This window comes from Temnothorax longispinosus, chromosome 9 (genome assembly GCF_030848805.1).
Source record: "Temnothorax longispinosus isolate EJ_2023e chromosome 9, Tlon_JGU_v1, whole genome shotgun sequence".
Classification (NCBI taxonomy): Eukaryota; Metazoa; Arthropoda; class Insecta; order Hymenoptera; family Formicidae; genus Temnothorax; species Temnothorax longispinosus.
In genome coordinates, this window is record NC_092366.1 from 14,692,133 (window position 1) to 14,718,726 (window position 26,594).

Consider the following 26,594-nt stretch of genomic DNA (forward strand, 5'->3'; position numbering starts at 1 on the left):
ACGTTTATTTTGCAACTGTTGGAAGTTTTCTGAGCTCAGATTGGATTATTTTTTAGATCTAAAAGAATAATCCAATCTGAGCTCAGAAGACTTCCAACAGTTGCAAAATAAACTTTCTGTTGAACGCAGCCATTCTCTCGTTGGACGGAGTATAGAGAGGGTACTGACTCGGCTGGGTTTTGGGTTGGCGCGAGCAGAGAGAAACAAATATCAGGGCAGGCTGTCTCTGTCATACAATTTGTGACAACATTATTTTTCGTTCTAGTACAGTTTTTATATTTACAATAATTGTCGTATTAAAATATACCGAAGACTCCCATTTTGTTATAATTTTATATATGAAAGGAAATATTTATTTCAATTCGGCAACTGTCGGCTTGTTTTTGCCTTTGATTAGGCATAATTCAATTTGACATATGTGGATTACCCAAACAAAAGGGAAGTTTTCGGTGTATTTTACAAGTCTATTTTATCAATTACAAACGCTATCTTATTGAAAAACATTTTTATTTTAATATATGTTGCAAGAATTTTTATATTTTTCTCGCTTCTGACGTCATCAATCCAAGATTGATCCAAGATGGCTGCAGTGAGTGAACAGGGGGTCGATTACGGTTCTTGAAACGAAGTGAAAATTACAAAAGTGAACAGATTTACTAGATTTTGACCAATAAAATCATAGATACCCTAGTGAATTTCCTCACTTTTGTAACTTTCACCTCGTTTCAAGAACCGTAATAAGCCCCCAGAAGCTTCAAGATACTCATATCGTTTAAAATTAAGGCTGCGATATTCATTGCCAGTACTGAAAATCTATAGTTTACGTTACATACACTAGCAGTGAATATTGAAACGCAGTGAATTGATATCTATGAATCGATAGAGATATTTTATTAATTCACAACATCAGATTTTATCGTTTCAATACGCTTGTCACGGATAAATCTCGATTCGCACTCGCGGACAATAACGCTGAGAAAAAGAGAGAGAGAGAGACAACGAGACAAATGTACTTTCAGTTTCTTTTTTTACATTCAGGCGTCTAGATTCAATGATTGCGATAAACGTTAAAACCTGAAAACTGCCACCGTCTCTCCATATTCGCGCCGATGCCGAATAATTCCTGTTTGAAGACCTGTGGAAAACGCTGCATTAAAACTTCAACTTCGTTCGGTTTAATGCCAGGCTCCATTTTCTGCAAGTAGGACCATAAATAATCCACGCTTGCACCGAACGGGTGGATGTGCAGAAACGTCGCTATAAGTCCTGCAACATGTTATTGTATTATAAAGTTAATATTATAAAATTGTCTTTAAAGTCATTCTCTGAATTGTTTCTTAAATTTTTAATTACCAATAAGCTTGGCATCCTTCTGGGTCACTTGCACAAAACTAGAGGTAAGAATGTGTTGCTTCGGTGTGCGTGGCTCTTCGCTGATATCGTCGTCCTTGTCGAGCGTGATAATCTCACTCTCCCTAGGCTCTTCCTTCTTCGTGGCGTTCAGCTTGACGGTCAAATCCTTGATCTTCTGATCGTCCTGCGCCTGCTGTTTACGCGACTGCATTAGCTGTTCCTGCATACCCTTTAGCGTTTGCTGCAGCATCTTCATTTGTTTATCCTTCCCCTCCAACTCGATTTTCGTTTCCGATTTCAAGAGATCCACCTGTGAAAATTTGTAAATTAAAATTTTTCTCGAAAAGAGATTTCTCGAGGCGATTATCAAATCAATTCGCTTTAATACATACTTCGTTCTTGTACGCTTCCAACTGGCATCTCAGACTGTCGTTCTCCTCTTTGAGACTTTGCAGTCTTTCGACGTCCTCTTGATTACCATCTAATTGATTGCGCGTTTTCTTACGTTGAGGTTCCTCCTCCGAGTCCGACACATCCATCTCACCCTCGCCTTCAATCAAACTGTCTTCCAGCTGTACCGCTTTTATTTCCTGTTTATTACGAATGGTAAAAATTATAAAGTGCTCCAAACTGTGGCCGTCGCTTTCTCACACAAATGCATGCAAAGTATGTAATTTCCTATCTGCCGTTCAAACAACAGTATTTAAATACATCCCTAAATATGGCTGGTTTAATTGTTTTTTCCTTTTCTTGTTGATGTATTAATACAGTATTAATTTTATTTTTTATGTACACGTAGCTTCGTACATTTCTGTAATTCAGAGTTTAGGCGCGATACCACATATTTCGTCTCAGTTTTCGTTTATGGAAGTGTTTCTGGGATTTTTGTTTGTCTTTTCAGAACGATTTGGGCTTACCTGATTGATAAGAAGCAGATGCAGCTCTGAAGTACAGAAATAACAAGTATATTGTATATATCGAATAACGCTGTTCAAAAAAGAAGTGAGGCAAATCCATGCTGAATAGTCTGTAGTTGGTTTTCGATCCGAAAGTGCTAGTCTCCTATTACCTTCTGTTCCATATGTTGTTCTTAATGTTGTGCGTGTTGCCGACAGGATTTATCTGCCATACTGTTACTGGCATTCCACGACAAAGTATCGAATTGTAACGCACGAAGAGAAGCGTGTGTCTGACCGATTTCTTTTTTATATAGCAGGCGACTCGACTCTTTCCTCAATTTGTCACTTACCTGTGGTTACCTTAGAAATACTATTTGCAAAACGAGCGTGTTTCGGAGGTATCGTGCAAACGCGCAGAGGAGCATATTGCGACAGAGAGAAGATTTTGAGATTTGCTTTTAAGTTATACGCAAGAGAAAGAGGAAGTATACAGAAGATACACGCTACCAGCATGTGAGAGAGTGCATTTACATACATACCGAGGATTGTTTCTTCCACATCTCGATGTTCTTCCGCTGCGCCTTAGTGAAGTGATCCCAGACCTTCTTGTGGCTGGCCGCAGTAAAGACTCGTTCGATCTGACTGACTGTTGATGACATGTGGTCGCATGTTGCATACAAAAAAACACAACAAATCCTCCGTTGGTATACCTTTTGCTTGAAACTCTAAGCTCGGTAGTTTCGGTCTATGCTTTTAGAACTCATTACATATACTCGTTATGCTTAACGTTTAGTTATTATCGTGATATTCCTCGAACGGGAATGGTATCTCGATCTCCTCCTTTAATAAAATCGGAGCGTGTTTTTCGCACGTATATACAGTTACGGAGTCTCACGGATTCTCACGTAGATTGTGCCGAGTGTGTTGGAGCGCATCTAATCTAAACGTAAAGTTGGTTTCGCCAAACATTCCGCTCTCATTGTTCGCCTTTCCACCATACTGCGGATAATGTAAACCCCGAAGACTTGCAATCCGCGGACTTCCTATGTCAAGGACTATTTTGAACAGCAGCAATACAATCTTGTACATTGTTGAAATACGTCGTATGATGCAATACATATACATGAACATTGAGATAAAGAGAATTACATAAAGGTTTCGATCCGTAGTTCAAAATAATCTTTTAACATTGGATGCCCAGAGCCCATCACCCTTACTCCGGTAGCATTGCCAAGCATGCAACTTTCAAGTACACTATGACTCTATGAGATAGAATTTGCGACAAGATCGCCTTCGTTCATCGGTTTTGTTGGATCCTATGTCCGAGAGAAGATAGGATTTTTTCACCCACCTTATCCTCGCCTACTATCACTGATCCTTCCTACCGAGCCGCCTCCAATCGTGCATTGACCACAAACAGAATTCATAGACGGATTCGCCATGATACACTTGAGAGATTGCTAAAGTTAGTGACGAGATAGAAATACTTCGTCGTATATGTATCAAGAGTAGGTTTTACATCAAGCGTATCACTTGATATGCAAAAAAGCCGGTTTTCGGAATATCATATGTCGAGAGACTGACAAGCTTAACATTCGAATTTGGCTTTGTATACCTGATTACAATCGGTTGTCGTGTACCTTAATGTCATGAATCGTTATTCTTAATTATCACGTAACGATGTAACGTACCTTCGTAACTGGTATAAGAAAAATCTCTGCTTTTTATCGGAACTCAATACGTGGGCACAAGGATTCGTCATACACACAGTGTGAAGAACGCAGCGAATACCGCTGTTGTTACTTTAAGATTAAAAACGGGATAATCACGATTTTTGTTGCGTTTTACTATATCCAAATAAGGATTTCCTCTATTGGTTGTTGGGCCTATTTATGCTAGAGAATGAACTTACCAGCCAATGCGGATTTTCTTAGCGCACACGAAATATGTACGATAGTATGGAGCTATCTTAAGAGATAGAAAAATAAGAAAGCGCGTAAACGTACATTGTATGAGGAGTCCCTGCATTCTTCCTTTCATTAATTCTTTGGCCTTTTGCAACTCCTCCTCGTAAGCGGCCTTCTCCGTCAGCAGTCGTCGAACGTGAGAGTTAGTCGATTGTATCATGGAGTAGAAGATATTGGCGTTACGTTTGATGCAATCTCCTCGTTCCAACCACGTTACAACAATCTACAATACACATTATGAAAACGGGATTATGGAAATACAGAGAAATTAGAAAGTAAACTGGAAAGTGTCATTGTTTATTAGAATTGATTGCTCACTTGTACTGCTTTCATAAACGTATCATCTTGTTTAATCTTTTCGCAGATATTCGATGCCTCGTGGTCCGTGTAATGCACTACCGGAGGTGGACTTGACGGCGGCCTTTGTCTCTCCTTCTCTACTCTTTCCCTATGACGTTGTTCCCTTTGCAATTGTCGTTGTCTGCACTCCCATTCATATTGATCGTCTCTAGCCTAAAATCATTATTAATGATTACATATATATATGTATGTTCTATATATATATATATATATATATATATATATATATATATATATATATATATAGAACTGGATTATGTAATATTAATTATACAAACCTGAGCGAAATCTACATGGAGTCTACCGGTATTCGCAGGTTCCCCACTGGATCCTATTCTTACTCTATAACCCGATAAATAGATTGCTGCATCGACGCTAGCTTCCAAGACGAAACGTATATGGCAGAAATTCTTCTTGGAAAGACGCAAAGTAGTTATCTCCCCACACCGTTCGAATATTTCCTGTATTATGGCTTCGGTAATATTCTCCGGCAACCCTGCGCAGGTAAGTGCGATTACGTAAAGACGTACATACATTCTCGAGTATCATTCGGCGCAATGCTTACCTCCCACGAAAATTGTTCGACATCCCGGTGGTCTCTCTCGCGTAGTAGGCGGTGGGGCGTTCGGATTCGGTGGAAACAACACGCAACTCTTACAGTGTATGATCTCTTTGGTACCCTGAGGCGTCATCGGCGGCGGCGGTAAGCTCGCGGTCATTATTTGCGCCGCGTCCGTCATGATCTGCTCGGCGCCCAATATCTGCGCCCCTATCATACTGCCATCGTGCGACATCATACCCATGCCCATCGGATTGTAACCGTGAGTGTGACTCATGTGCGGACCTAGTGCCATCTCGCCCATCATGGGCCCCATCGGTCCCATGGGACCCATGCCCATCATGGGATAGCCCACTCCCATCCCCCAGACACCGGCGGCAGGTTCCATCTGCTGCGTGCCTATGCTCGGCGCGTTGCTCGCATTCGACGAAGACAAAACTTCGTTGTTGTTGGAGTTGTTCACGTGATTGCTATTGTTCTTAGAGGAATTCCCGTTGTTTCTCTCCTCGACTCTTCGATCGTCCCTTCGATCTCGGTCGTTCCTCTCCTCTCGCCTGTCCCGGTCTCTGTCGCGTCTGTCGCTGCGCTCTCCCCTCGACCTTTCAGCAAGATAATGCACAAGCTATAACTTGAATTGCAGATAGATTTTTACAAAGTTGTAATTGTTACTCGTGCGATTCGTCATCTTTTCTTATGCATGGTCAGGACAAACGGAGGTGTGTCACCTTCTGTTGTTGTCTCGCGCCTCACGACTGTCCCTGTTCTCCCGATCCCTTCTACTGTCATTCTTGTCGCTCCTCCTGTCGCTGCTGTCATCCGACGTTTCCCGCACTACCGGGGGCTGATTCTTATTCGTACTGAACTCCAGGGGCGAGTCGTTCATGCCGGGCAGTGGTATGGGCGGTGGTGGCAGCGGTGGGAAACCTTGACCCGCTAACTCCATGAAGCTCTGTGGTCCGGCTATAGGGCCCAACGGACCCATTGGTCCCATGCCTGCAAATTGCACATTATTGGTGGAAGAGAAAAAAAGAAACAGCGTTGGGATGCAGGACGACGGGGATGCAGGAGATCGATTTGGAGGCGAAAAACGGAGGAGTAAACGGAGTAAACGATTAGAGTAATCAGTTGTCGCTCACCCATGGGCGGCATAGCGGTCGCCGGTACTCCGGGGAAGTTGTAAGCCATCTCTCGCGCGATAACCTCCGAGTTCCATTCACGGGAGGCGAGAGCCAACGGAAGTAAACACACCGCTCCGCGAGATATCCCGCTCGTCGTCGAAGTCGCGGAGACAGAGATGGCGGCGGTGAATATACAGGGTGGTCATAATGAATCTGAGGTGATTATACGGCGCGGAGCCGGCGGAGCAGAGGTAGTAGAGTCCCTAGAGATAAGTCTTGTCCAATTTTTGATTGACTTGATAGGCTATGGCCCTGCGCACAATAAAGCACATATTAAGAATTAAGAATAAATATTAAATATTATTAGGATATATAAATATAGGAATATTCCTGCGATAAATGTTAAATATTGGGATATTTAAGGATATTTAGAAATATTCCCATATTTACAGCTTAGATTTTATTCTTTTCCATTGTGCGTTACGTTTAATTATTATTTCCAATTTCATTTCCTAATATTTAATATTTTTTCTTATTCCTAATATGTGCTCTATTGTGCGCAGGACCTAAGGGTAACAGTCGGACTATGAATACGGGCTTGTATGTTGATGGACTCCACAGAGAAGACAGGTGCCGTGGTATAAAAAGAAGAATAAGTAACGGCCGGTGTATAAACATAGATGGCTGCCCGCAAACGTCAAATTACCTCGAGGCAGCCTCGCAACGCCTTCTCGTGTGATCATGTGCCCGAGGATACTTACCTTTTGCATCTCTCACCAAGTATAATAATTGCGATTTGACCGAGGTACGTATTTCTGTTGAAGTTCCTTAGATTGCGACGTTCGTATCGTACGCCGACGCGTCTCGCAGTAGTACGTTTGTTTACGTGAGTAGACCTACAAAAACAATCTATGTGCGATAATAACAACAACCACATATCTCTCAAACAAAACCACGTATCAAAGAAACGCAGCTTCATCAATTAAACTTGTTTAATTATGACTCGATATGGCGGTTGTATGTGAAGATATATATATATATATATATATATATATATATATATATATATATATATATATATATATATATATATATATATATATATGCAATAAAAGAATGTTGAAATTGATTGTTACGTATGTACATACTACAATCAATTTGCCACAATATAGAGATTGTCTGTTAGATTTTAGTCATCGTGACACATTTGTAGTAACAGTTTAAAATATGAAGACATTCGTATCTTTTTTCTTCTAATTGTATGTGCATATCTTTTACTTGATATACAGAAAAAGTTATATAAGTAAAGTATACATTTATAAATCTCTAAATCTTAATAAATATGTACATTTTCCTACACATATTTCATTAATCCAGTTTTAGCTTGGTGTTCTGTACGAATCTGATATACTGACAGGAACTTTGTATACAAACTTACTAAAAAAAAAAGGAAAATGATAATCATTTATGTTATATGTATAAACAATATAAATGGTAGCTATTAAAATAATTCAATAAACCCTTTGCTTGTTTTATGTAAGACTAAGGCTGCGGTCCACTTGACGCTACAAATTCTTTGGAGCGTTCTTTTTCTCCTTATTTCTTCATTGAAAGAAAAGAGAAAAGGAATGCTTCGAAGCATTTGTAGCGTCAAGTGGACCGCAGCCTAAGGCTACGGTTAACGTGACGCTACAAATGCTTTGGAGCGTTCTTCTTCTCTTTCTTTCTTCATTGAAAGAAAAGAGAAGAGGAATGCTTCGAAGCATTTGTAGCGTTTCGTTGACCGTAGCCTAAAGCTAATATTACACAGTTAATTTTTCCTCGAGAAAATATGTACATCCGCATATACATGGCCAAATTAATTTACATGCAAAATACATTTCCACTAAAAAAAAAATTATTTTTAGACTCGAGAGCACATGTATAAAGTGTCATATCACTTTATTTAATCAATCATAACATTCAATAATACATAATTTAACTGATAAATGTATTTTGTGTTTAAATTTTTACATACGGACATGCGTTTTGTTATGTTACGATACACTCGATTGTAGGTAATATCTAGTTGTTTTTTTTTCTCAATATCGTAGGCAACTATGTCGTGTAGAATTTTTTGACAAGATTCGAAACACCTCAAAAAACGCTCCATTTTGTAATTTACATACGTAATACAAACAACGACTCCAAGTAGCATATGTGCGATTGTATTTACATGAGTAACTTCGTTATCGCGCCTCGCGTTCTAACAGGTAATTTGACGTACTTTTATCCATACGTACTTCGTATATATTCCCCGAGACCCAATCTCCATATATACCCACCCCCATATTCCCCAACGTAAAGTGAATAGATTAAGGCTCCAGCAGGCTATAGGCTACGTTCTACAATGTACAATATATTATGTACTTTGTTAGTTTCCGTTTTCCGCGTACAATGTCTGGCTGTGTAATGTGTAGTAAGGTGAATAGCACCAAGAGATTTTTTTTCCCATTTCTGCTTTCGAACTCAAACGGATCCTTTTTGCGATGGCTATACTATAATGCGATTCAATTTGGAAACCAAGTTGCGCAATGATTAACATTTATTTCATTCGGTAGTTCATTAAACTTTGCAACGTATCCATTATATAATAGACATACTTATTATAAAACAATACATTTTAACAAAAAATGTATATAGACTTATACCTTTATGAAATGTAAAGTTGGATAAAAATAGTAGGCCTTGCCCACCAATATCTGTTAAGAGTTTATGTTTCCTCGTTTTCTCGTACTTCATGTATTGAATGCGGTAATGAACACTTAACGGTGTTCGGTACCGGGCTGACAAATCATGGATAGACACATCCAATGTCTTCGTATTACATTTGATATATTATGCGTTTGATATCACCCATGGCCCCAGCATGTTGTATCGATAAGTAACATAATCAGAGAATATGTATATATGTATATATAATATATATATATATATATATATATATATATATATATATATATATATATATATATAATAAAATTCGGATAAAAATGATATATGTACGTATATATCATTCAAACCGAATTTTTAAATGCACGAGATGTGTCATCGAGTCGCTTTAAGTGATCTAAGGACTTAAGCGTTACAGATTTGTCTTCCTTTCAAAATGAGAGTCAGTCTAAAGGTCTTTCTTATACCTGACATAAACTATCAATTTCGCTACTTTATTCGCACATCATCACATCCGTAAGAAAATTCTTTTTTTTCATCATGTAGTATTTTTCGTTTTTTTTTTACAGGCTCTATTCACGTTCCACAATTATACAATTTATATCAATAAAACGTAAACAACATATCATAGTCTTTAATATTTCAGATAGAAATATGTCTATAATAAAATAATTAAAATTATTTTGCTTTGAGTCAGGGTGAACCATCGAGTGACAGATAAATTGTGCTAGAGCAGATTGATGTAGTTGTAATGACAAGATTATCAATAAAATAATAACCTCAGTGAATAATATATCGTGTATTAATTTCATTTATATATTATAATAATATACAAGATACAATTTCCTCCAGAGAAAAAAAGCGTTATATAAGTAAAATATAATTATATATTATATAAATTGTATAAATAATTATGAGACATCACTGATGTTACTATATTTTTGATAAAGTTCGTAGGGATTTATAAATTTTGTCAATTGTGAAAAACTGCCTCTATCTGCTCATTACTTCACAACTACATGATTATAGTTTAAATTTATTTTTCGCTATTTATGTCTCACAATCTCAAGCTATTCAATACATTGAATTCAACTTCAGTTCAATCACTTAACATAAGAACAAGGATCCCCATTACCATTGGCCCGGTTTTTCATTTGAAGGTAAATTTATCTAGTCAGGTTGCTTTTACTTGAAGATTAACTTTCAGGTGAGCTGTTATATTGCGTTTTTCAATGTATTGTTTGTCGTTGGTTAATCAACTTTCGGTAAACTTTGCCCATCAAAAAATTTCTGATGTTGGTATTACAAATCAAACAAGACTATAGTTTATGTAATGGTAGGTATCTATAGTTCATGCAACATTTACTATAGATAAATACAATAAATCAAGAATAATGTTGAAAATAAAAGTTTTAGTTAAGTTTTAGTGTTATTATATAACTGTGAAAGCAGAAATCGAGACGATACAAAAGAATATAAATTGAATACCATAAATAATTACAGAGGATTTGTTACACATAAGCTAATGATAGTTATTATGGCTGCGTTTGCTTTGGGTGCTTTTGTGCTGAAGCGTCAGTCTATCTTTATTGCTCATTACATATTGAAAGAAGATAGAGTAATGCTTTCCAAAGCGAACGCAGCCTATGCGAGCAAGAAAAAATGCAAGTTTGGCCACGAAAATGCAAGTAATGGATAACGGAGGTATTATATTCTTTTGCTGTAGAGAATTATAATGTTAACAAGTAGAATTATAATATATAATAACAATTAGAATTATAACATATAATAACAAATATAATTATAACGTATAACAATGGATTTATCTTGAAATATCAGTTCTCAAACTAGCTACTGCGATTAACAAGAAAATATTAATATTAATTTATATACATTGTTCTGTCCTTCGACTGTCGGCTTTGATAGTTGAAATTTAGAAAAGAAATCGAGATCATCTAATTCATCAAAATAATTCGATTTACACTGAAATATTTTAGGTCTCTTATAAGTTCTTCATTACTGCTATAAACGTTTACATCAAAATTGTCGAAATCCATGTTGATTAACCCTTTGTGGTCACTATGGGGTTAGCATGACTCCAAAAATTTTTCAAAGCAAAATTATACTAACTCCAAACTTAATTTTTACGATTTTTTTCAATATTTAATATTAAATTCATTAACAAAATTAATATTGCGACAGATTTTACAACATTTAAAGAAGGTTCAGTAATTTTCTCAAGTCAAAATAATGAAAACTGTAAATACGACAGCCGATTAAAGTCGCTGGGGTCGTTTTGACCCCGGTGTGGCCATTGAAACAGTAGTTTTTTTCTTTGGGATATTTAACGTGCCGTCAACCTTTATAGACCATTAAGGGTCTTTTTATAGGTTATATGGCACTGTAGATAGTGTGACCACGAAGGGTTAATAATATGCACAAAACTCAAATTCTGTTTACCTCAGCATAAAAAAGCTATAAGATCGGTTAAGATCTAGTAAAACCAGAAGTTAACCAGTAAAGTTTTCTGATAGTAAAAGTTAGCACTACAAAACTATTAGTTTAATGATCAACCATGAATTGAAAAACGCAATTTTTATTTTAAACTTTAGGTTAAGCCTAAACTACAAATTAACCAGAGAATGAAAAACCGGGCCTTTTTTTTATAAATAGTGAATAGATCTTTTACTTTGATAGTTATTATCATTTTCAAGTCCATTCAAAGTTAAAGATTATATCTTGCACTATGCTGCACAATGCGAATATCACGGATATAGTTTTAAGGAAAATGGTTGAAAAAAAATTAAAGTGAAGAAATAGCATGATTTGTACAAAAGTTCCACTGTCGGATGTTGATTCTCAATTTTACAAGAATTAGCACGTTTGTAGAAATAATCAAGCCATACATTACGTTACTTTATGACAAACTTATTTAGAATTATTTGGAGAAGTTATGTTTTCACAATTAATTTTTTTGAGACAATTGACAACGCCAAAAGTGTTAACCTCCTTATTTTATTGCTTTTTGTAACAACATACAGTACGGAGTCGAGAAGAATCTTGAGTGGCATGCATGAGTCGAATATCTCTGATCAAACGTTATTTAATAATTTTATAATTTGCTCCCATGCACATCACACCTCCAGACTTCACTCATGCAGCAAAATGCGCTTTTTTTGTTAATTATTTCTTTTAATATAAAAAAATCTATTTCTATTGACTTTTAAGCTCTTTGCCAATACTGTACGACACGATTTTGTTCCAGTCGATTTTTGTTCGCATTACCGGCAATTGCCTTCGCAGCGCCTTAAAGGTGGTGTCCGACATCGTTTGATAGTTTTCGGAAATTGCCGTTTGATAATCGTTTTCGGATTCTTCGACAAACCGTATCAAATCCTTCGCCGTTTGCTTCTCGTTCGAGATCGGCAGGCTCTCCTTCACGTCCTTGCTACTGACCAATTGTACATTCCCGTCCTCGTAATAATGTACTTGTACTTTGAGGCTACCCCTCATTTCGGCGTTACCCAAATTCGGGGTGAAACTGACGGTCCACACTGAACGCCAGCGCCCGTTCCAGAAGTTTTTAGGTTGAAACTGATGATCCTCTATGCACGCCGTTAACGTTACGTGTCCTACACGACATAAAAATCAATTGTTACTCGATATGTCCTCCGATTTATTTTAACACAATCGATCGATCGTAAACAATTACCTCCAAAGGATTTTCCAAAAACTGAGCAAGCGCCATGTCTGTAATGACTTTGAGTATAATTCGTTATCTCTTCTTGAAGGGCTGACCTCCAGGGCTCCGCTATGGGATCTGGTTCATAAGGTTCATAGTCTTGCGCCTCCTTCCTCAGATGATCATATTTAAAACTTTGCTTACTCCGTCCGTCGTAAAACCTCTGAGAACCCAAGTCATTGTGTTCCGTTATAAGCGCTGGGTGCTCACTTCCCTCTATCTGCCGATGAAGCGAAAAGGACAGGGTTTTAATTGTTACTTTAGTACTTACTTTAATTACTATACTTTTAATTGTTTATCTTACACACCTATCTTTTCTCTGCTAATTAGCTAATATGCTAAATTTCCTATGGTTTCTTATGCTACTTAATATACTATACTAGGATCTATAATTTTGCACACATTTATCACAACTAGATAGAAGAAGAGACAGATACATAAATCTAAAATTTTCTCTAGTGTAAAATAAGTTATTCGCAGTATGAGGTAAAAAAAGACACTGCGAATGGCATCCTAGCACAAGCAATACCTAACTTCGACTGAATGATAACAGTTTCCAAAATAAACAGATGTCAAGGTAGCGTTCCACCGTAAAATAGAAACGGTCTTCGCTCATTATTAGGAAATAGACAGCGGTGCAAGCACGCGGTTTCCAGCTAGGGCAAAATTGCTATAACCTGCCGCGAGGGTGTCGGGCATTCTCGAGCCGGTGCGAGAACGCCGGGGACGTCACCCGGATTCCCAGAGGGGGGAGAGGGTCCGATAACGTGAGCCGGCCCAGAGATAGAGCGTGTAAGGTCACCGTGATCGCACCTCGCGGGCCCTCGGAATCGATACACACACAATTGAAAATGAAAAGGGGGCGAACGCGCGAAAGGGCGCCAAGGACCGCGAGGTGCGTTCACCGCGAGTCCGGGCGAGAAAAGGAATTCAAGGAAGCCCCGCGCGGGGAAACGGTATCGGCGGCACCGTCGGCGGCCGCCTGTGGTGACGACGACGAGCACGACGATGACGGATAATGATGATGATGTTTGTACCTTAACAGGCGTGAGCTGGTCCTTGTTGTACTGAGCGAAAGCGCCGGACGCGCCCTCCTTCAACAGATTGTCGTTGTTCAGCAGGACTCTCACGTCGTTGAACACCTCGTTGAACTCGCCCGGCGGCGAGTGCAATATAAAATCCGAGACTATTCGCACTTTTTCCTGGTCCGGAATCACCGCATCTCCGTCCGCCGCCATCTTACCTTTGCCACTGGCACGCACAGCGCTGAGCGCACGGTCGCGCACTCCGCCACTCCGCCGTCGCCAGTCGCCACTCGCCACCGCCACCGCCGCTTCCTCCGCCGCCGCCGCCGATGTCAAAAGCGAGGGTACGGTGCGGCGGTCACGGACGGGGTCAGGTTAGGTTGTGCTTGGTCTCTCCGGATTTTGACACCGCACCTCGTGGCGCCGCGCCGCTCGCGAAGATGCCGATGTACCGGGTGGCACGAGTCGACCAAATTGCCGTAGCGCGCGTATCTGTGCAATGGCTTCCCTTCTTCATTTTTCCCCTCTTTTTTTTCTCACAGCAGTTTCCGCAAATTCGATTTTTTCTGTCATACGTTTCGATATATGTAATATACTCTTTCTTCGTTTGACGTTTGCGACGTCGACGTCCGTCCGCTCGTTCGCGTTTCCTCATGGAAATGACGCTTATGCTTTTTCGAAAATTGTCCCGCCGAGATTAACAGATGGTTTTTGAACGGCGTTACGCTAAAATCAATTAAATTTAAGACTGAGAATTTAATTTAAAAGGCTAAATTAGAAGGCTAAATTTAAAACTCCATTGGTTTTTTTTTTTTTTTACAAAAAAGTGAGATTTTGAAAAATGAGAAAAATTGGCTGTACACACACACACACACACACACACACACACACACACACACACACACACACACACACACACACACATATTTATGTAAAATAATCGTATATATAATATGAAATACGATTGTATATAATTACATATGTAGAATATTGTCTAATATCTAATTGCAATTTTGATTTTTTGTAAAAAATCCAAGTTATTTTTCTAATTATTTTTCAATTATTCTTCTTATTATTTTTCTTACATATATAAACAGAGATTGTACAAGAGAAAGAAAAAAAATATATATAGACATATTCTAATATGTATGAAATTTTTTCCTAGGTATAATCCTCCCCTTCCCTCGGAATAAGCTGCGCGTTCTTTCCTAACTTTCTCCCCTATCGTAAAGCTAAATCCTTCTTCTGTTATTTTTTTTGTATCTTCTCCGCTACTTTCGAAGCTCCGTGTGCGGAGATGATTCATATCGAGCGAGGATGAATCACACCCTTGGAAAAGTTCCTTGTACGCGGAGACGGGGCGAAACATACGCAGTTCCGTCGCAGATAGTGCGCAGCGTTTAATCTTAAATCTGGCAGCGGGAGCGATAACCGGCGATATATAAATTATTGTCACTCGCGTTACGCCCGGTATAGTTCTTCTCATAAGAATCGCTCATTATCTTGTCATTTGTAGATGCAGGAAACGGAGTAACATAATAAAAATAATGTAACGTCATTTCTAAAAATAATTGCTGCAATAACGACACAACTCAAAAATTGCGATTTTTGAGTTGCTTGCAAAGGAATGATAACAATTCAATACACTGAACGAGAAGAGCCGATATATATGCTATAGATACTCTTATTCCTGTACAATCAATTTATTACACAAAAAATTAAATTTAAAAATAATATTACAAAATTTTTATGATTTAAAACATTCAAACTCATTTTTCTGGAAAACTTTGCTTTTTTGAGGTAGGTATATCATTCTTACAATATACAAGAAAAACAATGAGAAGTATTAAAAAATAATTAAAAGGATCATTTTTGCTTTTTTTTTAACAAAGAAGTGAGGTTTGAGAAAAATTGGCACGCACAATAATAATGAAAATAAGAAAAAATAACACACAATAACTGCAAGACGTAGGGTCTCTATAATTACCATTTATTTCTGCGATTTGCATGTAACTTATGCGAACGCCACCCGGTATATTCCCGTCAAAATCTTTTCACACGAAAGAGAATATCAGCGGCACGTGATTTTTTTTGACAACGACAACATTTTTTTGATATCGCTGACAAATCGTTTATTATGAACCGAAATTAGCGTGGAATCGCGGTGCGTTGTCGATCACTCGAACTCTCTCGTCCGTAAATCAGTAATGGAACAAAATCGACAGATATGTTTAATTACTCTCGTGCAAATGATTGGAGATAATTGGAATAATCGTTGTCCCGGCGAAAGCAGCTTGAAGGATATTACTTTTATAAATGTAACGCGGATCGCGTAATTAAGAGGCAATGGCGGATCATCTAATAGAAGGATCGCTCTTCTATTTGTTTCGCGCTGTCTCTTGCCATAATTATATCCCTTTGATTCGTTTGTCGCAGCTCGCGAACAAATAGCGTTAATTACGTGTCGAATTTTCAGCGTTCGCGTGCTAATCGTCTCGAAGGTTTTAAAGACTACTCTTCGTCAGGTCTAAGACGTCGGAATTTCGATTGAAAATGGCAGACGATCCAAATCGTGACATTTTGCCCGTAAGAGAAGGCTCCTGCGTGGACACAATCGTCAGTGCCATAGGTTTGTATCCATTTATTTGTATCTGCTGTAGCTGCAGTTGGATATTTAATAAATTAACTAAATTAATTAATAATTAATTAATTTAATTAATTTATTATTTATTAATTTACGGCCAACTATTCGACGCTCCTCTATAATTTGCAGCTACATTTTCTATGCTTCAAACGCAAAAACATATAAATTTCTCCTAGCATGATATTCTAGAAAATTGAAATCGATAAGCAATTAATATTATTGCACAAATTTCCTATTTACTTTCGCGTGCAACAATGTGCAAAGATGCATGTGTGAATAACATTTTAAATATCGGCAGACCCTAGGGAACGTCATCTCGTTTGTAAGCTTGATCGCTATCAACTGGAAGACAAGTATCTGCGTTTACTCGAGGAGGCGAGCAATCTGAAGAAATTGTCCAACTGCCAGGAGGATAAGATCAAGCGGCTCGGGACGAAGCTGATTAGGCTGGCTAGTAATCCAAGATCGTGTGGAGTAGCATTAGATATTGCCGACGATAGAAATAGAACGGCCGCCCTGGAGCTTGAAAATATCAAGGTAGATCTCGAGTAACAGCGATTCTTTCTTCCTCGTATCACGTATGATAACGCAGGATCTTGAATTCGGAAGAACGACGTTTTTTTATATTTCATCGTATTATTTCTAGCGTAGATATTATTAATGCATGCAGAAGATTATGTGATCATAAATTTAATTTTAAAATAGATATTCCGAGATATTGTTAAATATTGTTAAACGTTTCAGCTGAAGGAGAAAATCGCCGTGATGAGAAATCAATTGTTGAGTCACACGATGAGCGGCAGGTCGTCGTCGCGCAGCCGTAATCTCGTTAGACCATCGTCTTCCGGGCTTGTGTAAGTATATATGTGTGCTACACGTATGCACTATGACTCATTACGTCGCGGCGCATTGAAATACTGAATCGGCTCCCTTTAGGACGTGTCGAAGTGAGAATAACCGCGTGAGAGCACCGTCCTGTCAGTGCATCGTCGGGGCAGGGGACGATGATAACGACCTACGAAATTACCTCGTTAAAATCGAGGTAAAATCAGCTCGAATAAATTTCAGATATTTGCACACGTTCAACTCTATATTGTATCCTATCCATTTCATTCGCACAGCACAATCGATGTTATATTTCGTGTGTGACGGAGCAAAATAAAGTTTGCAGGATGATGTAAAATATTATTGCATAAACTCCTTTGCACGATTTTATATCACGAGTGGGCGATCACACAACTTCACAAATATGCAGGCTTGTTCGTTACTAATATTAGCCATAATCTCTACTTAGCGTTCAACTTTTGTTCGCAGAAACTGGAGGCGCAGAAGAAAGATATGGCGTGTCGTATAATGGAACTGGAAAAAGAGCTGGCACATTTGACCAATAATCAAAAGGAGAAGGTGGCGGAAAATGTAGAATATATACGAGTGTGGCGACAAATGAAGCAGCTGAACGATAAATTAATGACGACTCAGGAGAAAAACGCCGCACTGACCACCGAAATTAATGACTTGAAGACGACCCTCGAACAAACGACGAGGTATACTCATTATTGGTCAAGATTTCTGATCTTTATATACATATATAACATTTTATTTTTATAGATATAAATTGTTTAATATATATTTATAATTTAGTTATTACAAGAATTGTTCAATATAGTGTGTTTCTAATTTAAAAATGTATTATTTTATTAGAAACAGTCAGGAAATCGCAGCCGTTCTTTCCTCAGAGAGAACGCGCATAGCCGAGATTGACGACCAGATGTTGAAGGCAAAGAATTCACAGTTCACGTTACGCGAAAAGGACGAGCAGATACGAGATCTTACGAATGAAATTAAAATATTGCAACAACATAATAACGAACTTATTTCGCTCACCTCGAAATACGGACAAGTCGAATTGGAGAATATGGAATTGAAAAAAAAGCTTTGCGACGACGCTCAAGAGCAACAGACCTTGAAGACTGCATTCAACAACGAGCAGACTAACATTGTGGCATTAAAGGCTACTAATGAGCGATTGCTCGCGAAACTACAAGAATTGCAGACTAACATTGATACCTTGACGGTACAACTAGCGGTTAGTACATATTTGTTGTATATATTTTAGAAATTGTTTAACGCTGGACTAATTCTCAGTTTTGTAATATTTTCAGTTTTTACATACGCAAGTTAAAAAGCGCGATTCTACAATAATAGTACCATCGTACACGGAACAATGCAGAAAATGTTGCGAAATGTACGATAAAATTGTGCAGTTAGAGAAAACTGTTGGCAACACTCGAGAAGATTGGCAATCGGCGGATAAATCAGTACAGACTATTGTCATTACTAGCACAAGGGAGCAGGGTACAATGATAATTTCGAATAATGAAGACAAGGCGAGATTGCAGTCACCATTGAAGAAATGGAAGACGAATCAGGAAGCAAACGGCACGAGTGTTTTATCCCGAGAAAAAATACTAAAGCTATTGGATCAGGCACAAATTAACACCCCTCTGGATGCGTCGAGGATCACGCCGAAAGAAGAATACGCAGGCATTTTGGACGTAGCTCAGAGGCACAGGCAAGTCGTACCTCTCGAGAAGCTACTGTTCGGTGATTCTAATTGTTGACAAAGATTCTACCGTTCGGTATTAACAATAAATATATATTTTATAAAGCATTATTATAATGCTATATATTTTATATAGCATTTATATTCTTATACAGTACAAATGTCTAGTAAGAAAATTGATTAAATATTGTGTCAATGCTCTTGTGTACATATGTATGTGTGCGTATATTGTGAGCATATGTTTGTTTTTTAATCAGGGACTTTTTGCATATTCCCTTAATTCAATGATTGTAATTAGTATTTTATATTTTGTATTCCTTGTGTCGCAGATTAAATCAATAACTTGTGCATAATGAAAAACCTTGTGTGTTCAAAAATCTACGAATTTCTCGATATTATAAGACATATATATATATATATATATATATATATATATATATATGTATATATATTTTATATATTCTATTTATTTAAATAAGCATATGGTTGTAACAACTTTTTGTACATGTACATGTGATATTCTACCACGATTTTGTACTCAATCTTATTTTGTCTTATATATCTTTCAACACTATTAAAAATTAAAAGATTTAGAGTGTCACAATATCATCACTAGTATCTATTACAGCGATCGGGAAATATCTCAACGTGATGCGTCAAACTCTGTACAGAAGAATTCACAGAAAAGACTTGCATATTTGAAGAATTCGAATATAACGCTAGGTCAAATGTTTCTGGTTTTATTCGACGTTTTGCAAGAACTTTTATTGTTTACTGATGTCGATGAAAAACTATCTCCGAGTCATCAAGCATCTGCGATCGGGGATTCGTTAATTGATATCAACAACAACAACAACGATTTTCCTACAATAACTACTCGCGATATTAAGCAATGTGATTTTAGTGCAGGAACAACGAATGATCTCGGTAATGATAATCATATAACGGCGATCTGACATCTTTTTACAAACACGAATAAATGCATCGGCAAAAGTACGAAAACGAGCGATTATACCCGTAATAATTTTGTTTTTAATAAATTGTTATGCGAATTTAGAATCCGATTATTGTTGTATGAACTGTTCCCTCCAATCAACCGCCAGTTTCTCCAAGAATTGCGATTTTACATGCAAAAAGAAATCTGCAACCATTTTAACGAGAGATGACGGTTCCTCGATGAAAGACACATTCGATGCTACTTCCTTTCCTGTGACTCACGAGAAGTACAGAAAATCATCTTATCGAGACATTAGTAAAGATTTCTGCGTAAGCAACTATCATAATTTCTCATGAAACATTAAACTGTAGCGTAACGCCAATGATTTTTATTTAGGCAGAAAAGATGATAAAGCTGAAAAGATTAAAATCGCCGCGTTATCCCAGGTGTAATTTAATGTGTCATTTGCGCAAAACGAAAGATCCACTCTCTGTGCAAGAGAAGCTTAAGTTGCCTTGCAGAATCAAATGTTTGACCGACAGCGAGAAGTTACCGGTGTGCTCAACAGAGTCCTTTCCTTTATTGATTACTGACAGGCAAGGTCTCATTGAGATTCACATTTCGCGATTGCAACTTTCTACATCGGTTAGTATATTGCATACATTTCGCATATACATGTATACAAAATAAAATAATCAACTCTTATATAGTTAATTATTTTATTTCCTATTCAAAAATTTCAATTTATGTGGATATTTATATTAATTATCTGACGTTAACTCTTTCCTATGAAACAAATTATGTTTAAATATCTCCACGAAGAAATTAAAAACCAGATTATATTTCATCGATTATATATATTGAAATATATAATAGTACAATCTCCCATTTATTTTTTCAAGTGAAGAACATGATTTTGTTTTACTTGAGATCATTAGGTCGCGAAAATACCGGACGAAGAAGATATATGTAGTCTTCACATTTACGTAAGCTGGGACATTTGGGGCGAGAAGACAGCTTACACACCGAGAATGAAGTGCCCCAATTTGATCTTCAACTCATCCTCCGTGTATCGCATAACGGATCTCTTCTCCTTCTTCAAGAACGTGCTGTCGGAGTATCTCATATTCCGAGTGAACATTGTTCGCCAAGACGGTACCAGTTACACGCTCGCCCGAGCAAAAGTCTCCATCAAGGACATCTTGGATTATCCGCAGAACAAGTTGCATTATATCGTTCCTGTGAACAGTGTCATTTCTTCCTTCTTCGGCGTCAATTTCGGCCAACTGTCGTTGTGGGTCCGGTTGAGCTGCAACGTCGACATGGTCGAAGATTTTAAAAAACAATGCGGCATAAGCTCGTTAAAAGATACTCTTTATACGCCGTCAGTAAAAAAGGAGGAAGAAGATATACCTCAGAAACCACTTCCTCGACGCCCCACGAGACACGTCGTTGACGTGGTGTCGTTCAAGGATCAGGAACAAAGGGATAGTTCGGTGTCCGAAGATTCAACGGATCAAGATATCCAACCGCCATTAGATTCAAGTAACATCCCTGGAAAAATGTCTCAGAATTTTTCATATTATTAATCAGAATTTTTATAAAAGTTTTAAAACTTTCTCAGAATTTTAAGATTTTCTCAAATTTTTTATACGAATTGGAATATTTTTCGGAAAAACTCAGACAAAATATAATCATATATTTCAGATTTTTTCCGCTAACATATCTTTGTAGAAATCTGAATAAATATGAAAAAATCCGTGCAATTTATCAGAAATTTTCATACATGGATAATGAAATATTCCAAAAACTTTTATCCAATTATTTCTGAAAGTATCTGCGAAAGAGTTGACATATTTTTTCAGAATTTTTCATAAATCCAAAATATGAGAAATTCTTAAAAAATTTCTGAGAAAATATGAGAAATTTTATCACGAGGGATTATATGATCGTAATTAAAATACTTGATTAGAATTTGATTGAGATTTATCAGATTGTATTTTTTTGTACATGATTAAATCGATTGGGATCGTGTGTGTTATTTTATATAATCAATCGTATGAATATTCTCTACGTCCAATTTAATTTACTAATTAAGACGTATTGATTGCACCTATTGAAAGAACTCTTAATCAACGTTACGTTGTCAAAACCACAGATTTTCAATACGAGACTGAAAACTCGGATGACGACAATTATTACGTTAACTCGAATAATGAAGAATCGTTTTCGCCTACTAACAAGACGAGTAAAATGTCTAAAGACGATAGAACGATTACAGCGAGAAGGTGAGATTTCTTCCTCACACTATAATGTCGTGCTTTCTCACGCTATCTAAATTGCTTGCAGAATCTAATTTTGCAACTTAAAAAAAATTGTATAAATAATTTTAATCAGTCCAGATTCCGAAGCGGATAATAACGAGAAAAAGGAAAATAACGATTTGAGGGATTCGTCGAGCATGGCGGAGTTCAGGACATTAATCGCGAATGTAAGATACGTTTAGCAATGTTACGGAAAACTCTCGCGATTGTATGAGAAATAGCGAAAGCTCTAGTTTTATCTGGAAATTATCAAGATTGCGGACATGTTCAGGGCATTTCGTTGTCCAAAGGATCAAGCAACACAATCTGCGACATGAACGAGGTTCTCTCGGACAGAAATTGGGAGAGATACAAGCAGAAGAGTCTGCTGACTGCTTTTGCCAGTGCACTTAGTAATTAATTATACGTCTGCATTTATATATGTTGATTGAATAGCTCGGTACTGAATTTAGTCGTCCAAAAACACTTGCAGGAGCTAATTCGTTAAACGTGGAAGCGCAGGATTACCGAAATGACATCTTTACTTGCGTACGAGATTGCTCCATTAGTTATACTTAAGATCCTCCACGAAGAGTGCTGGATTACAAACATCCCGTGATAATGCTATACCGAATATATTTTATATTGTCTACTTAACGACGAAAGCTAAATGGTTACAACAAATTAAGCTTCAAACTTTAATATTTTTAACATCCGATTAAATATACAAATTCCCGATTTTATTGTTTAATGCAAAAAATTAAAATGTGAAAAATAAGTTAATGGAATTTTTGTTAAAGGGAGATTATTCATAAATTTATGGAAAAATATATTGTTATTACATTAAACCGTCGTACTTTACGATCAGCAGCGTCTTAATAATATATAGTATATGAGTTAGCCCATTGTACACCAGCACGTTTCTGAGATGGAGAAGTATATCTAAAAATATTAATTATAATTTTTACTAAAAGAAACTTTATAATGTACGTGATATTGTTCATAAAGTAATTTAATGCAGTTCTGATTCGTACACGTCTTTTTCAGCGCCACGAAAAGGATGCAATAATTATAGAAATAGTGAGCATGCAGCTTTTGGACGAGAGTTGCGTTATGCAGGATGATGAGATACATTTGCTTTACGTAGAATATTCTTTCCTCGGGAATCGCGGCGAAGATATGGAGACTGTCTCTGTGGAGAAATCAAAAACGGGCGGTCAAGAAATGATCTACAATTATAAGAAAAGTATATTTCTTTTTTATATGTATGTAAACAGCAAATATTTTCTTGACCGCTAATAAAAAGACACGTTTTCAAATATGATGTAAATTATAATAAACGAGAACAATTATATATTATTTAGAAATCGTGCAGCATAAATAAGTACAAAATAGTTTCGTAATTTTAGAATTTTGGATTAATGAAGTGACACATCCCCTACAAAGAGATAATTTGCGCGCCATGTTGGCTGAAACTATAAGTCCAAACATCAATTTTACTGTTCTTAGCGAACCATTACCCGAGGAAAGAGAAGTTAAAGAGTGCGAGGAGGTCGGGTGAGTATAACGACTTATTTTATTTTAAATTTTTACAACGTTATAGCAATTATATAAAAATCAATATTACTAATTCGTATTTTCCTTTTGAATACGATAAATAATCTTTAATTTAATTATTTTATAAGATTTTTTTTTGAGATATAATATTTGATAACTGGCTTTTTACTTTTTCCTTCTAGTTATGCAATTTTCAATATAAAAAAATACGCGCTTGGTGATGAATGTAAACATGTATTATTGCCGATTAAGGATAATCGAAACAGACAAATTGGAACGCTGAAGGTAATACAAATATTATATAATTTATCTTTTCATTAAAATTAAAAAAAAATTTGTATTGATTATTAAATTTAAATTTATCGTAGATTGCTGTGTCCGGTTTGAATGCCATTCGACAATGTTTACCAAGATCAAAATAGATCAATTGCGGTAGATAATAGCAATGTGGGAGACAAATGTTACATGAGCATTTAGATTATATATGAAGATGATCGAATTGAAGTCGGCAGATCAATATGCTCTGAATGCTATACTAATTATATATAAAATTTTATTCAAAATTATCTATATATTTTCTAATATCAAGTGACACTGTAGTAGCTCGCGCCAAGTACACGCGCAGCGCGAGCGCCGTGTCATTGATACCTTCACGCGAACGGACAAATTGCGAGTACCCGAGATTTAGAGATCTCAATAACACCAAAATATTATTTTATTTCTCGACTAACTGGCACAATGTAAAAAAGTATGCACATTAATTCAAGATTTTAAAAGCATCGTGTTGTCAATTCCAAATTCATCTCAATAACACGTATAGACCGTCACATGTGGATATCTCTTTTTCCAATCATGAAATAAGCCATCGTTAATTTTACACATTATGTCGAGATAAAACTCTTGCAGTTTAGGACATTGTTCGAAAATGATGGAAAATTTATCAGGTCTACCATAAACCACATTTGCAAGATATAACTTTTTCAAATTTTTGCACTGCGCTAGCAATTCCAAATTGCGATCAGTAAGGACACCACATAAAAAAAAAAGTTCTTCCAGGCGTTGACAGGAAGAAAGTAATCTGTTCAAGCTATCAGTGATTAGGGTTTTCTTTGATCTGTAACAAAAAATCATATAATTATCACAATACTTTAATCGCAAAGAGGAAATTAATGCAACTTTTTCAAGATACTTGAGATGCAAGAGAAGCAAACATATACAAATTTGGAAAAAAAATACGGTAAATGTATTTTAAAAGAAAATTAAAAGACATACTTGTAAAGGCCAAATGTCACTTTTCGTAAATTCTTACAGTCAGCGAGAGCGTTTAAACCCTGCGATGTAAGACCTCTTAATAAACTTATTACTTCCAAGTTGTGACACGAATTTCTTAACTCTATTACAACTGCGTTTATGTTTAAACCGCTCGTATGTACCAAGTGTAATTCACGCATCTCTTGATTTTTTTGCAGTATTTTGCAAAGATGTTTAGTTTTTATAAATGTACCACAAAGGTCTAAATGTTCCAAACCATTTAGCCTCTCGAGATATGAAAATCCTTTGTTGTTTACGCGATAACAACGACATAGATCCAATTCTAAAAATAAAATATGTTTTGAATATATGCAATTTACCCGTAATCATGACAATCTACATATACAATATACATACATATACATACATGCATACCTTTTAAATTTTTGCATATCTTTGAAATTTTAAGTAGAGCACGACTGTTAACAGATTTGCAGTCATTTAATCTTAAGTGCGTTAAACGCCTGCCGCAATTATGAAGAAAGTTTATAAAATCCGTAACATCAAAGTTGCTTGCTGTAAGATCTAACTGTCGTAAATATTTAAATATAGCTGTCAAGCCATGAAATTCAATGCTTGTAATTTTGTCAGTTACACATCGCATATTCAAACGTGTATAGAGTTCAGGGTCCTGTGTTAAATTTTTGAAGCGTTCATCTACATGACTCATGCTGCATAACGTTGTCAGATCTAAATTTTTTAATATTATTAGTAGTACTTCATCCTACAAAAATAAAATATAAAACTTTAATACACGAAATAACATTACAATAAATATTATTATAAAAAAATAGATTTGTTATAATATTTTACAGGAAGCGCCGATAAACTGCAACTACTTGCAACATGCGCCGATAAATTGCAAGGTGATAACTCTTTGGATTCGTCCGAAGAGAGTTTCATACTGTTTACACAATTGGAATGATTATTTAATTCTTGAGATGCCCTTTTGCGCTTCAAATTACTTTTATAAGTAATCCTGTTTATTTTGCTACAAATATCATTGAAACAAATTGATTTTCATTATTAACAGAAAAAAAGGATTTAAATATTCCCTAATGTACGATAGTAATACCTGTTAGAAATAACACAATATTCAGGTAAATTTCTTTGCAGATGAACTATATCCAAGTGTGCACTTTTCAAATCTGCTGTTAAATTATGAACATCGTCATGGTGAGGAGAGTACATGCTGTTTATTCTTTTTAACAGATTAGTTAAATTCTCGTTAGGATTTCTAGAAAAGATCAATTCTGATGTACCGATAAACATCACAGCATCTAGCTGTGTGTAAGAGACAGGTGAATTGTCTTTAAAAAATAGTCTGAGCATTTTGGTTTTAAAGTAGCACGGATGCGATAAGGGTGGAGAAAATAATCTTGATTTCGGGGGTACAATCTGAGACGATCCATCCCACAACTGAATCCACTGATTATTAGAATCTTGAGCGCAAATTTGAATTACGCTTCCTGGATTATATAATTCGTAAATACAGACTCTGATTGGATATACAGCTTCATGAAACTCGATATCTTTAAAATAGA

The 26,594-nt window shown here is 36.6% G+C and overlaps 4 protein-coding genes across 4 annotated transcripts; 1 reads left to right on the top strand and 3 right to left on the bottom strand.

The window, feature by feature from the left end:
* Window positions 1-870: 870 nt before the first annotated feature.
* LOC139819293 (ecto-NOX disulfide-thiol exchanger 2) lies at window positions 871-6,579 on the bottom strand. Its single transcript, XM_071788515.1, has 10 exons — window positions 6,275-6,579; window positions 5,864-6,131; window positions 5,145-5,737; window positions 4,858-5,075; window positions 4,538-4,732; window positions 4,259-4,442; window positions 2,792-2,898; window positions 1,746-1,943; window positions 1,354-1,663; window positions 871-1,266 (listed from the first exon to the last, which is right to left on the bottom strand). The coding sequence occupies exons 1-10, from the start codon at window positions 6,321-6,323 to the stop codon at window positions 1,049-1,051; spliced, it is 2,340 nt and encodes a 779-aa protein (XP_071644616.1). The 5' UTR covers window positions 6,324-6,579; the 3' UTR covers window positions 871-1,048.
* Window positions 6,347-24,252, top strand: LOC139818539 (uncharacterized). Its single transcript, XM_071787268.1, has 18 exons — window positions 6,347-6,474; window positions 6,820-7,061; window positions 16,212-16,364; window positions 16,678-16,916; window positions 17,124-17,233; window positions 17,316-17,421; window positions 17,694-17,923; window positions 18,081-18,465; window positions 18,542-18,951; window positions 19,571-19,889; window positions 20,818-21,424; window positions 22,038-22,167; window positions 22,277-22,370; window positions 22,421-22,601; window positions 23,204-23,428; window positions 23,592-23,739; window positions 23,922-24,024; window positions 24,108-24,252. Exons 3-18 carry the CDS (start codon window positions 16,289-16,291, stop codon window positions 24,159-24,161), a joined length of 3,417 nt encoding a protein of 1,138 aa, XP_071643369.1. The 5' UTR covers window positions 6,347-6,474; window positions 6,820-7,061; window positions 16,212-16,288; the 3' UTR covers window positions 24,162-24,252.
* Window positions 8,181-14,076, bottom strand: Cpa (F-actin-capping protein subunit alpha). Its single transcript, XM_071788523.1, has 3 exons — window positions 13,748-14,076; window positions 12,681-12,930; window positions 8,181-12,600 (listed from the first exon to the last, which is right to left on the bottom strand). Exons 1-3 carry the CDS (start codon window positions 13,946-13,948, stop codon window positions 12,182-12,184), a joined length of 870 nt encoding a protein of 289 aa, XP_071644624.1. The 5' UTR covers window positions 13,949-14,076; the 3' UTR covers window positions 8,181-12,181.
* Window positions 24,141-26,574, bottom strand: LOC139819296 (F-box/LRR-repeat protein 4-like). Its single transcript, XM_071788522.1, has 4 exons — window positions 26,126-26,574; window positions 25,426-26,041; window positions 25,012-25,333; window positions 24,141-24,853 (listed from the first exon to the last, which is right to left on the bottom strand). Exons 2-4 carry the CDS (start codon window positions 25,718-25,720, stop codon window positions 24,544-24,546), a joined length of 927 nt encoding a protein of 308 aa, XP_071644623.1. The 5' UTR covers window positions 25,721-26,041; window positions 26,126-26,574; the 3' UTR covers window positions 24,141-24,543.
* Between the last annotated feature and the right edge of the window lie 20 nt (window positions 26,575-26,594).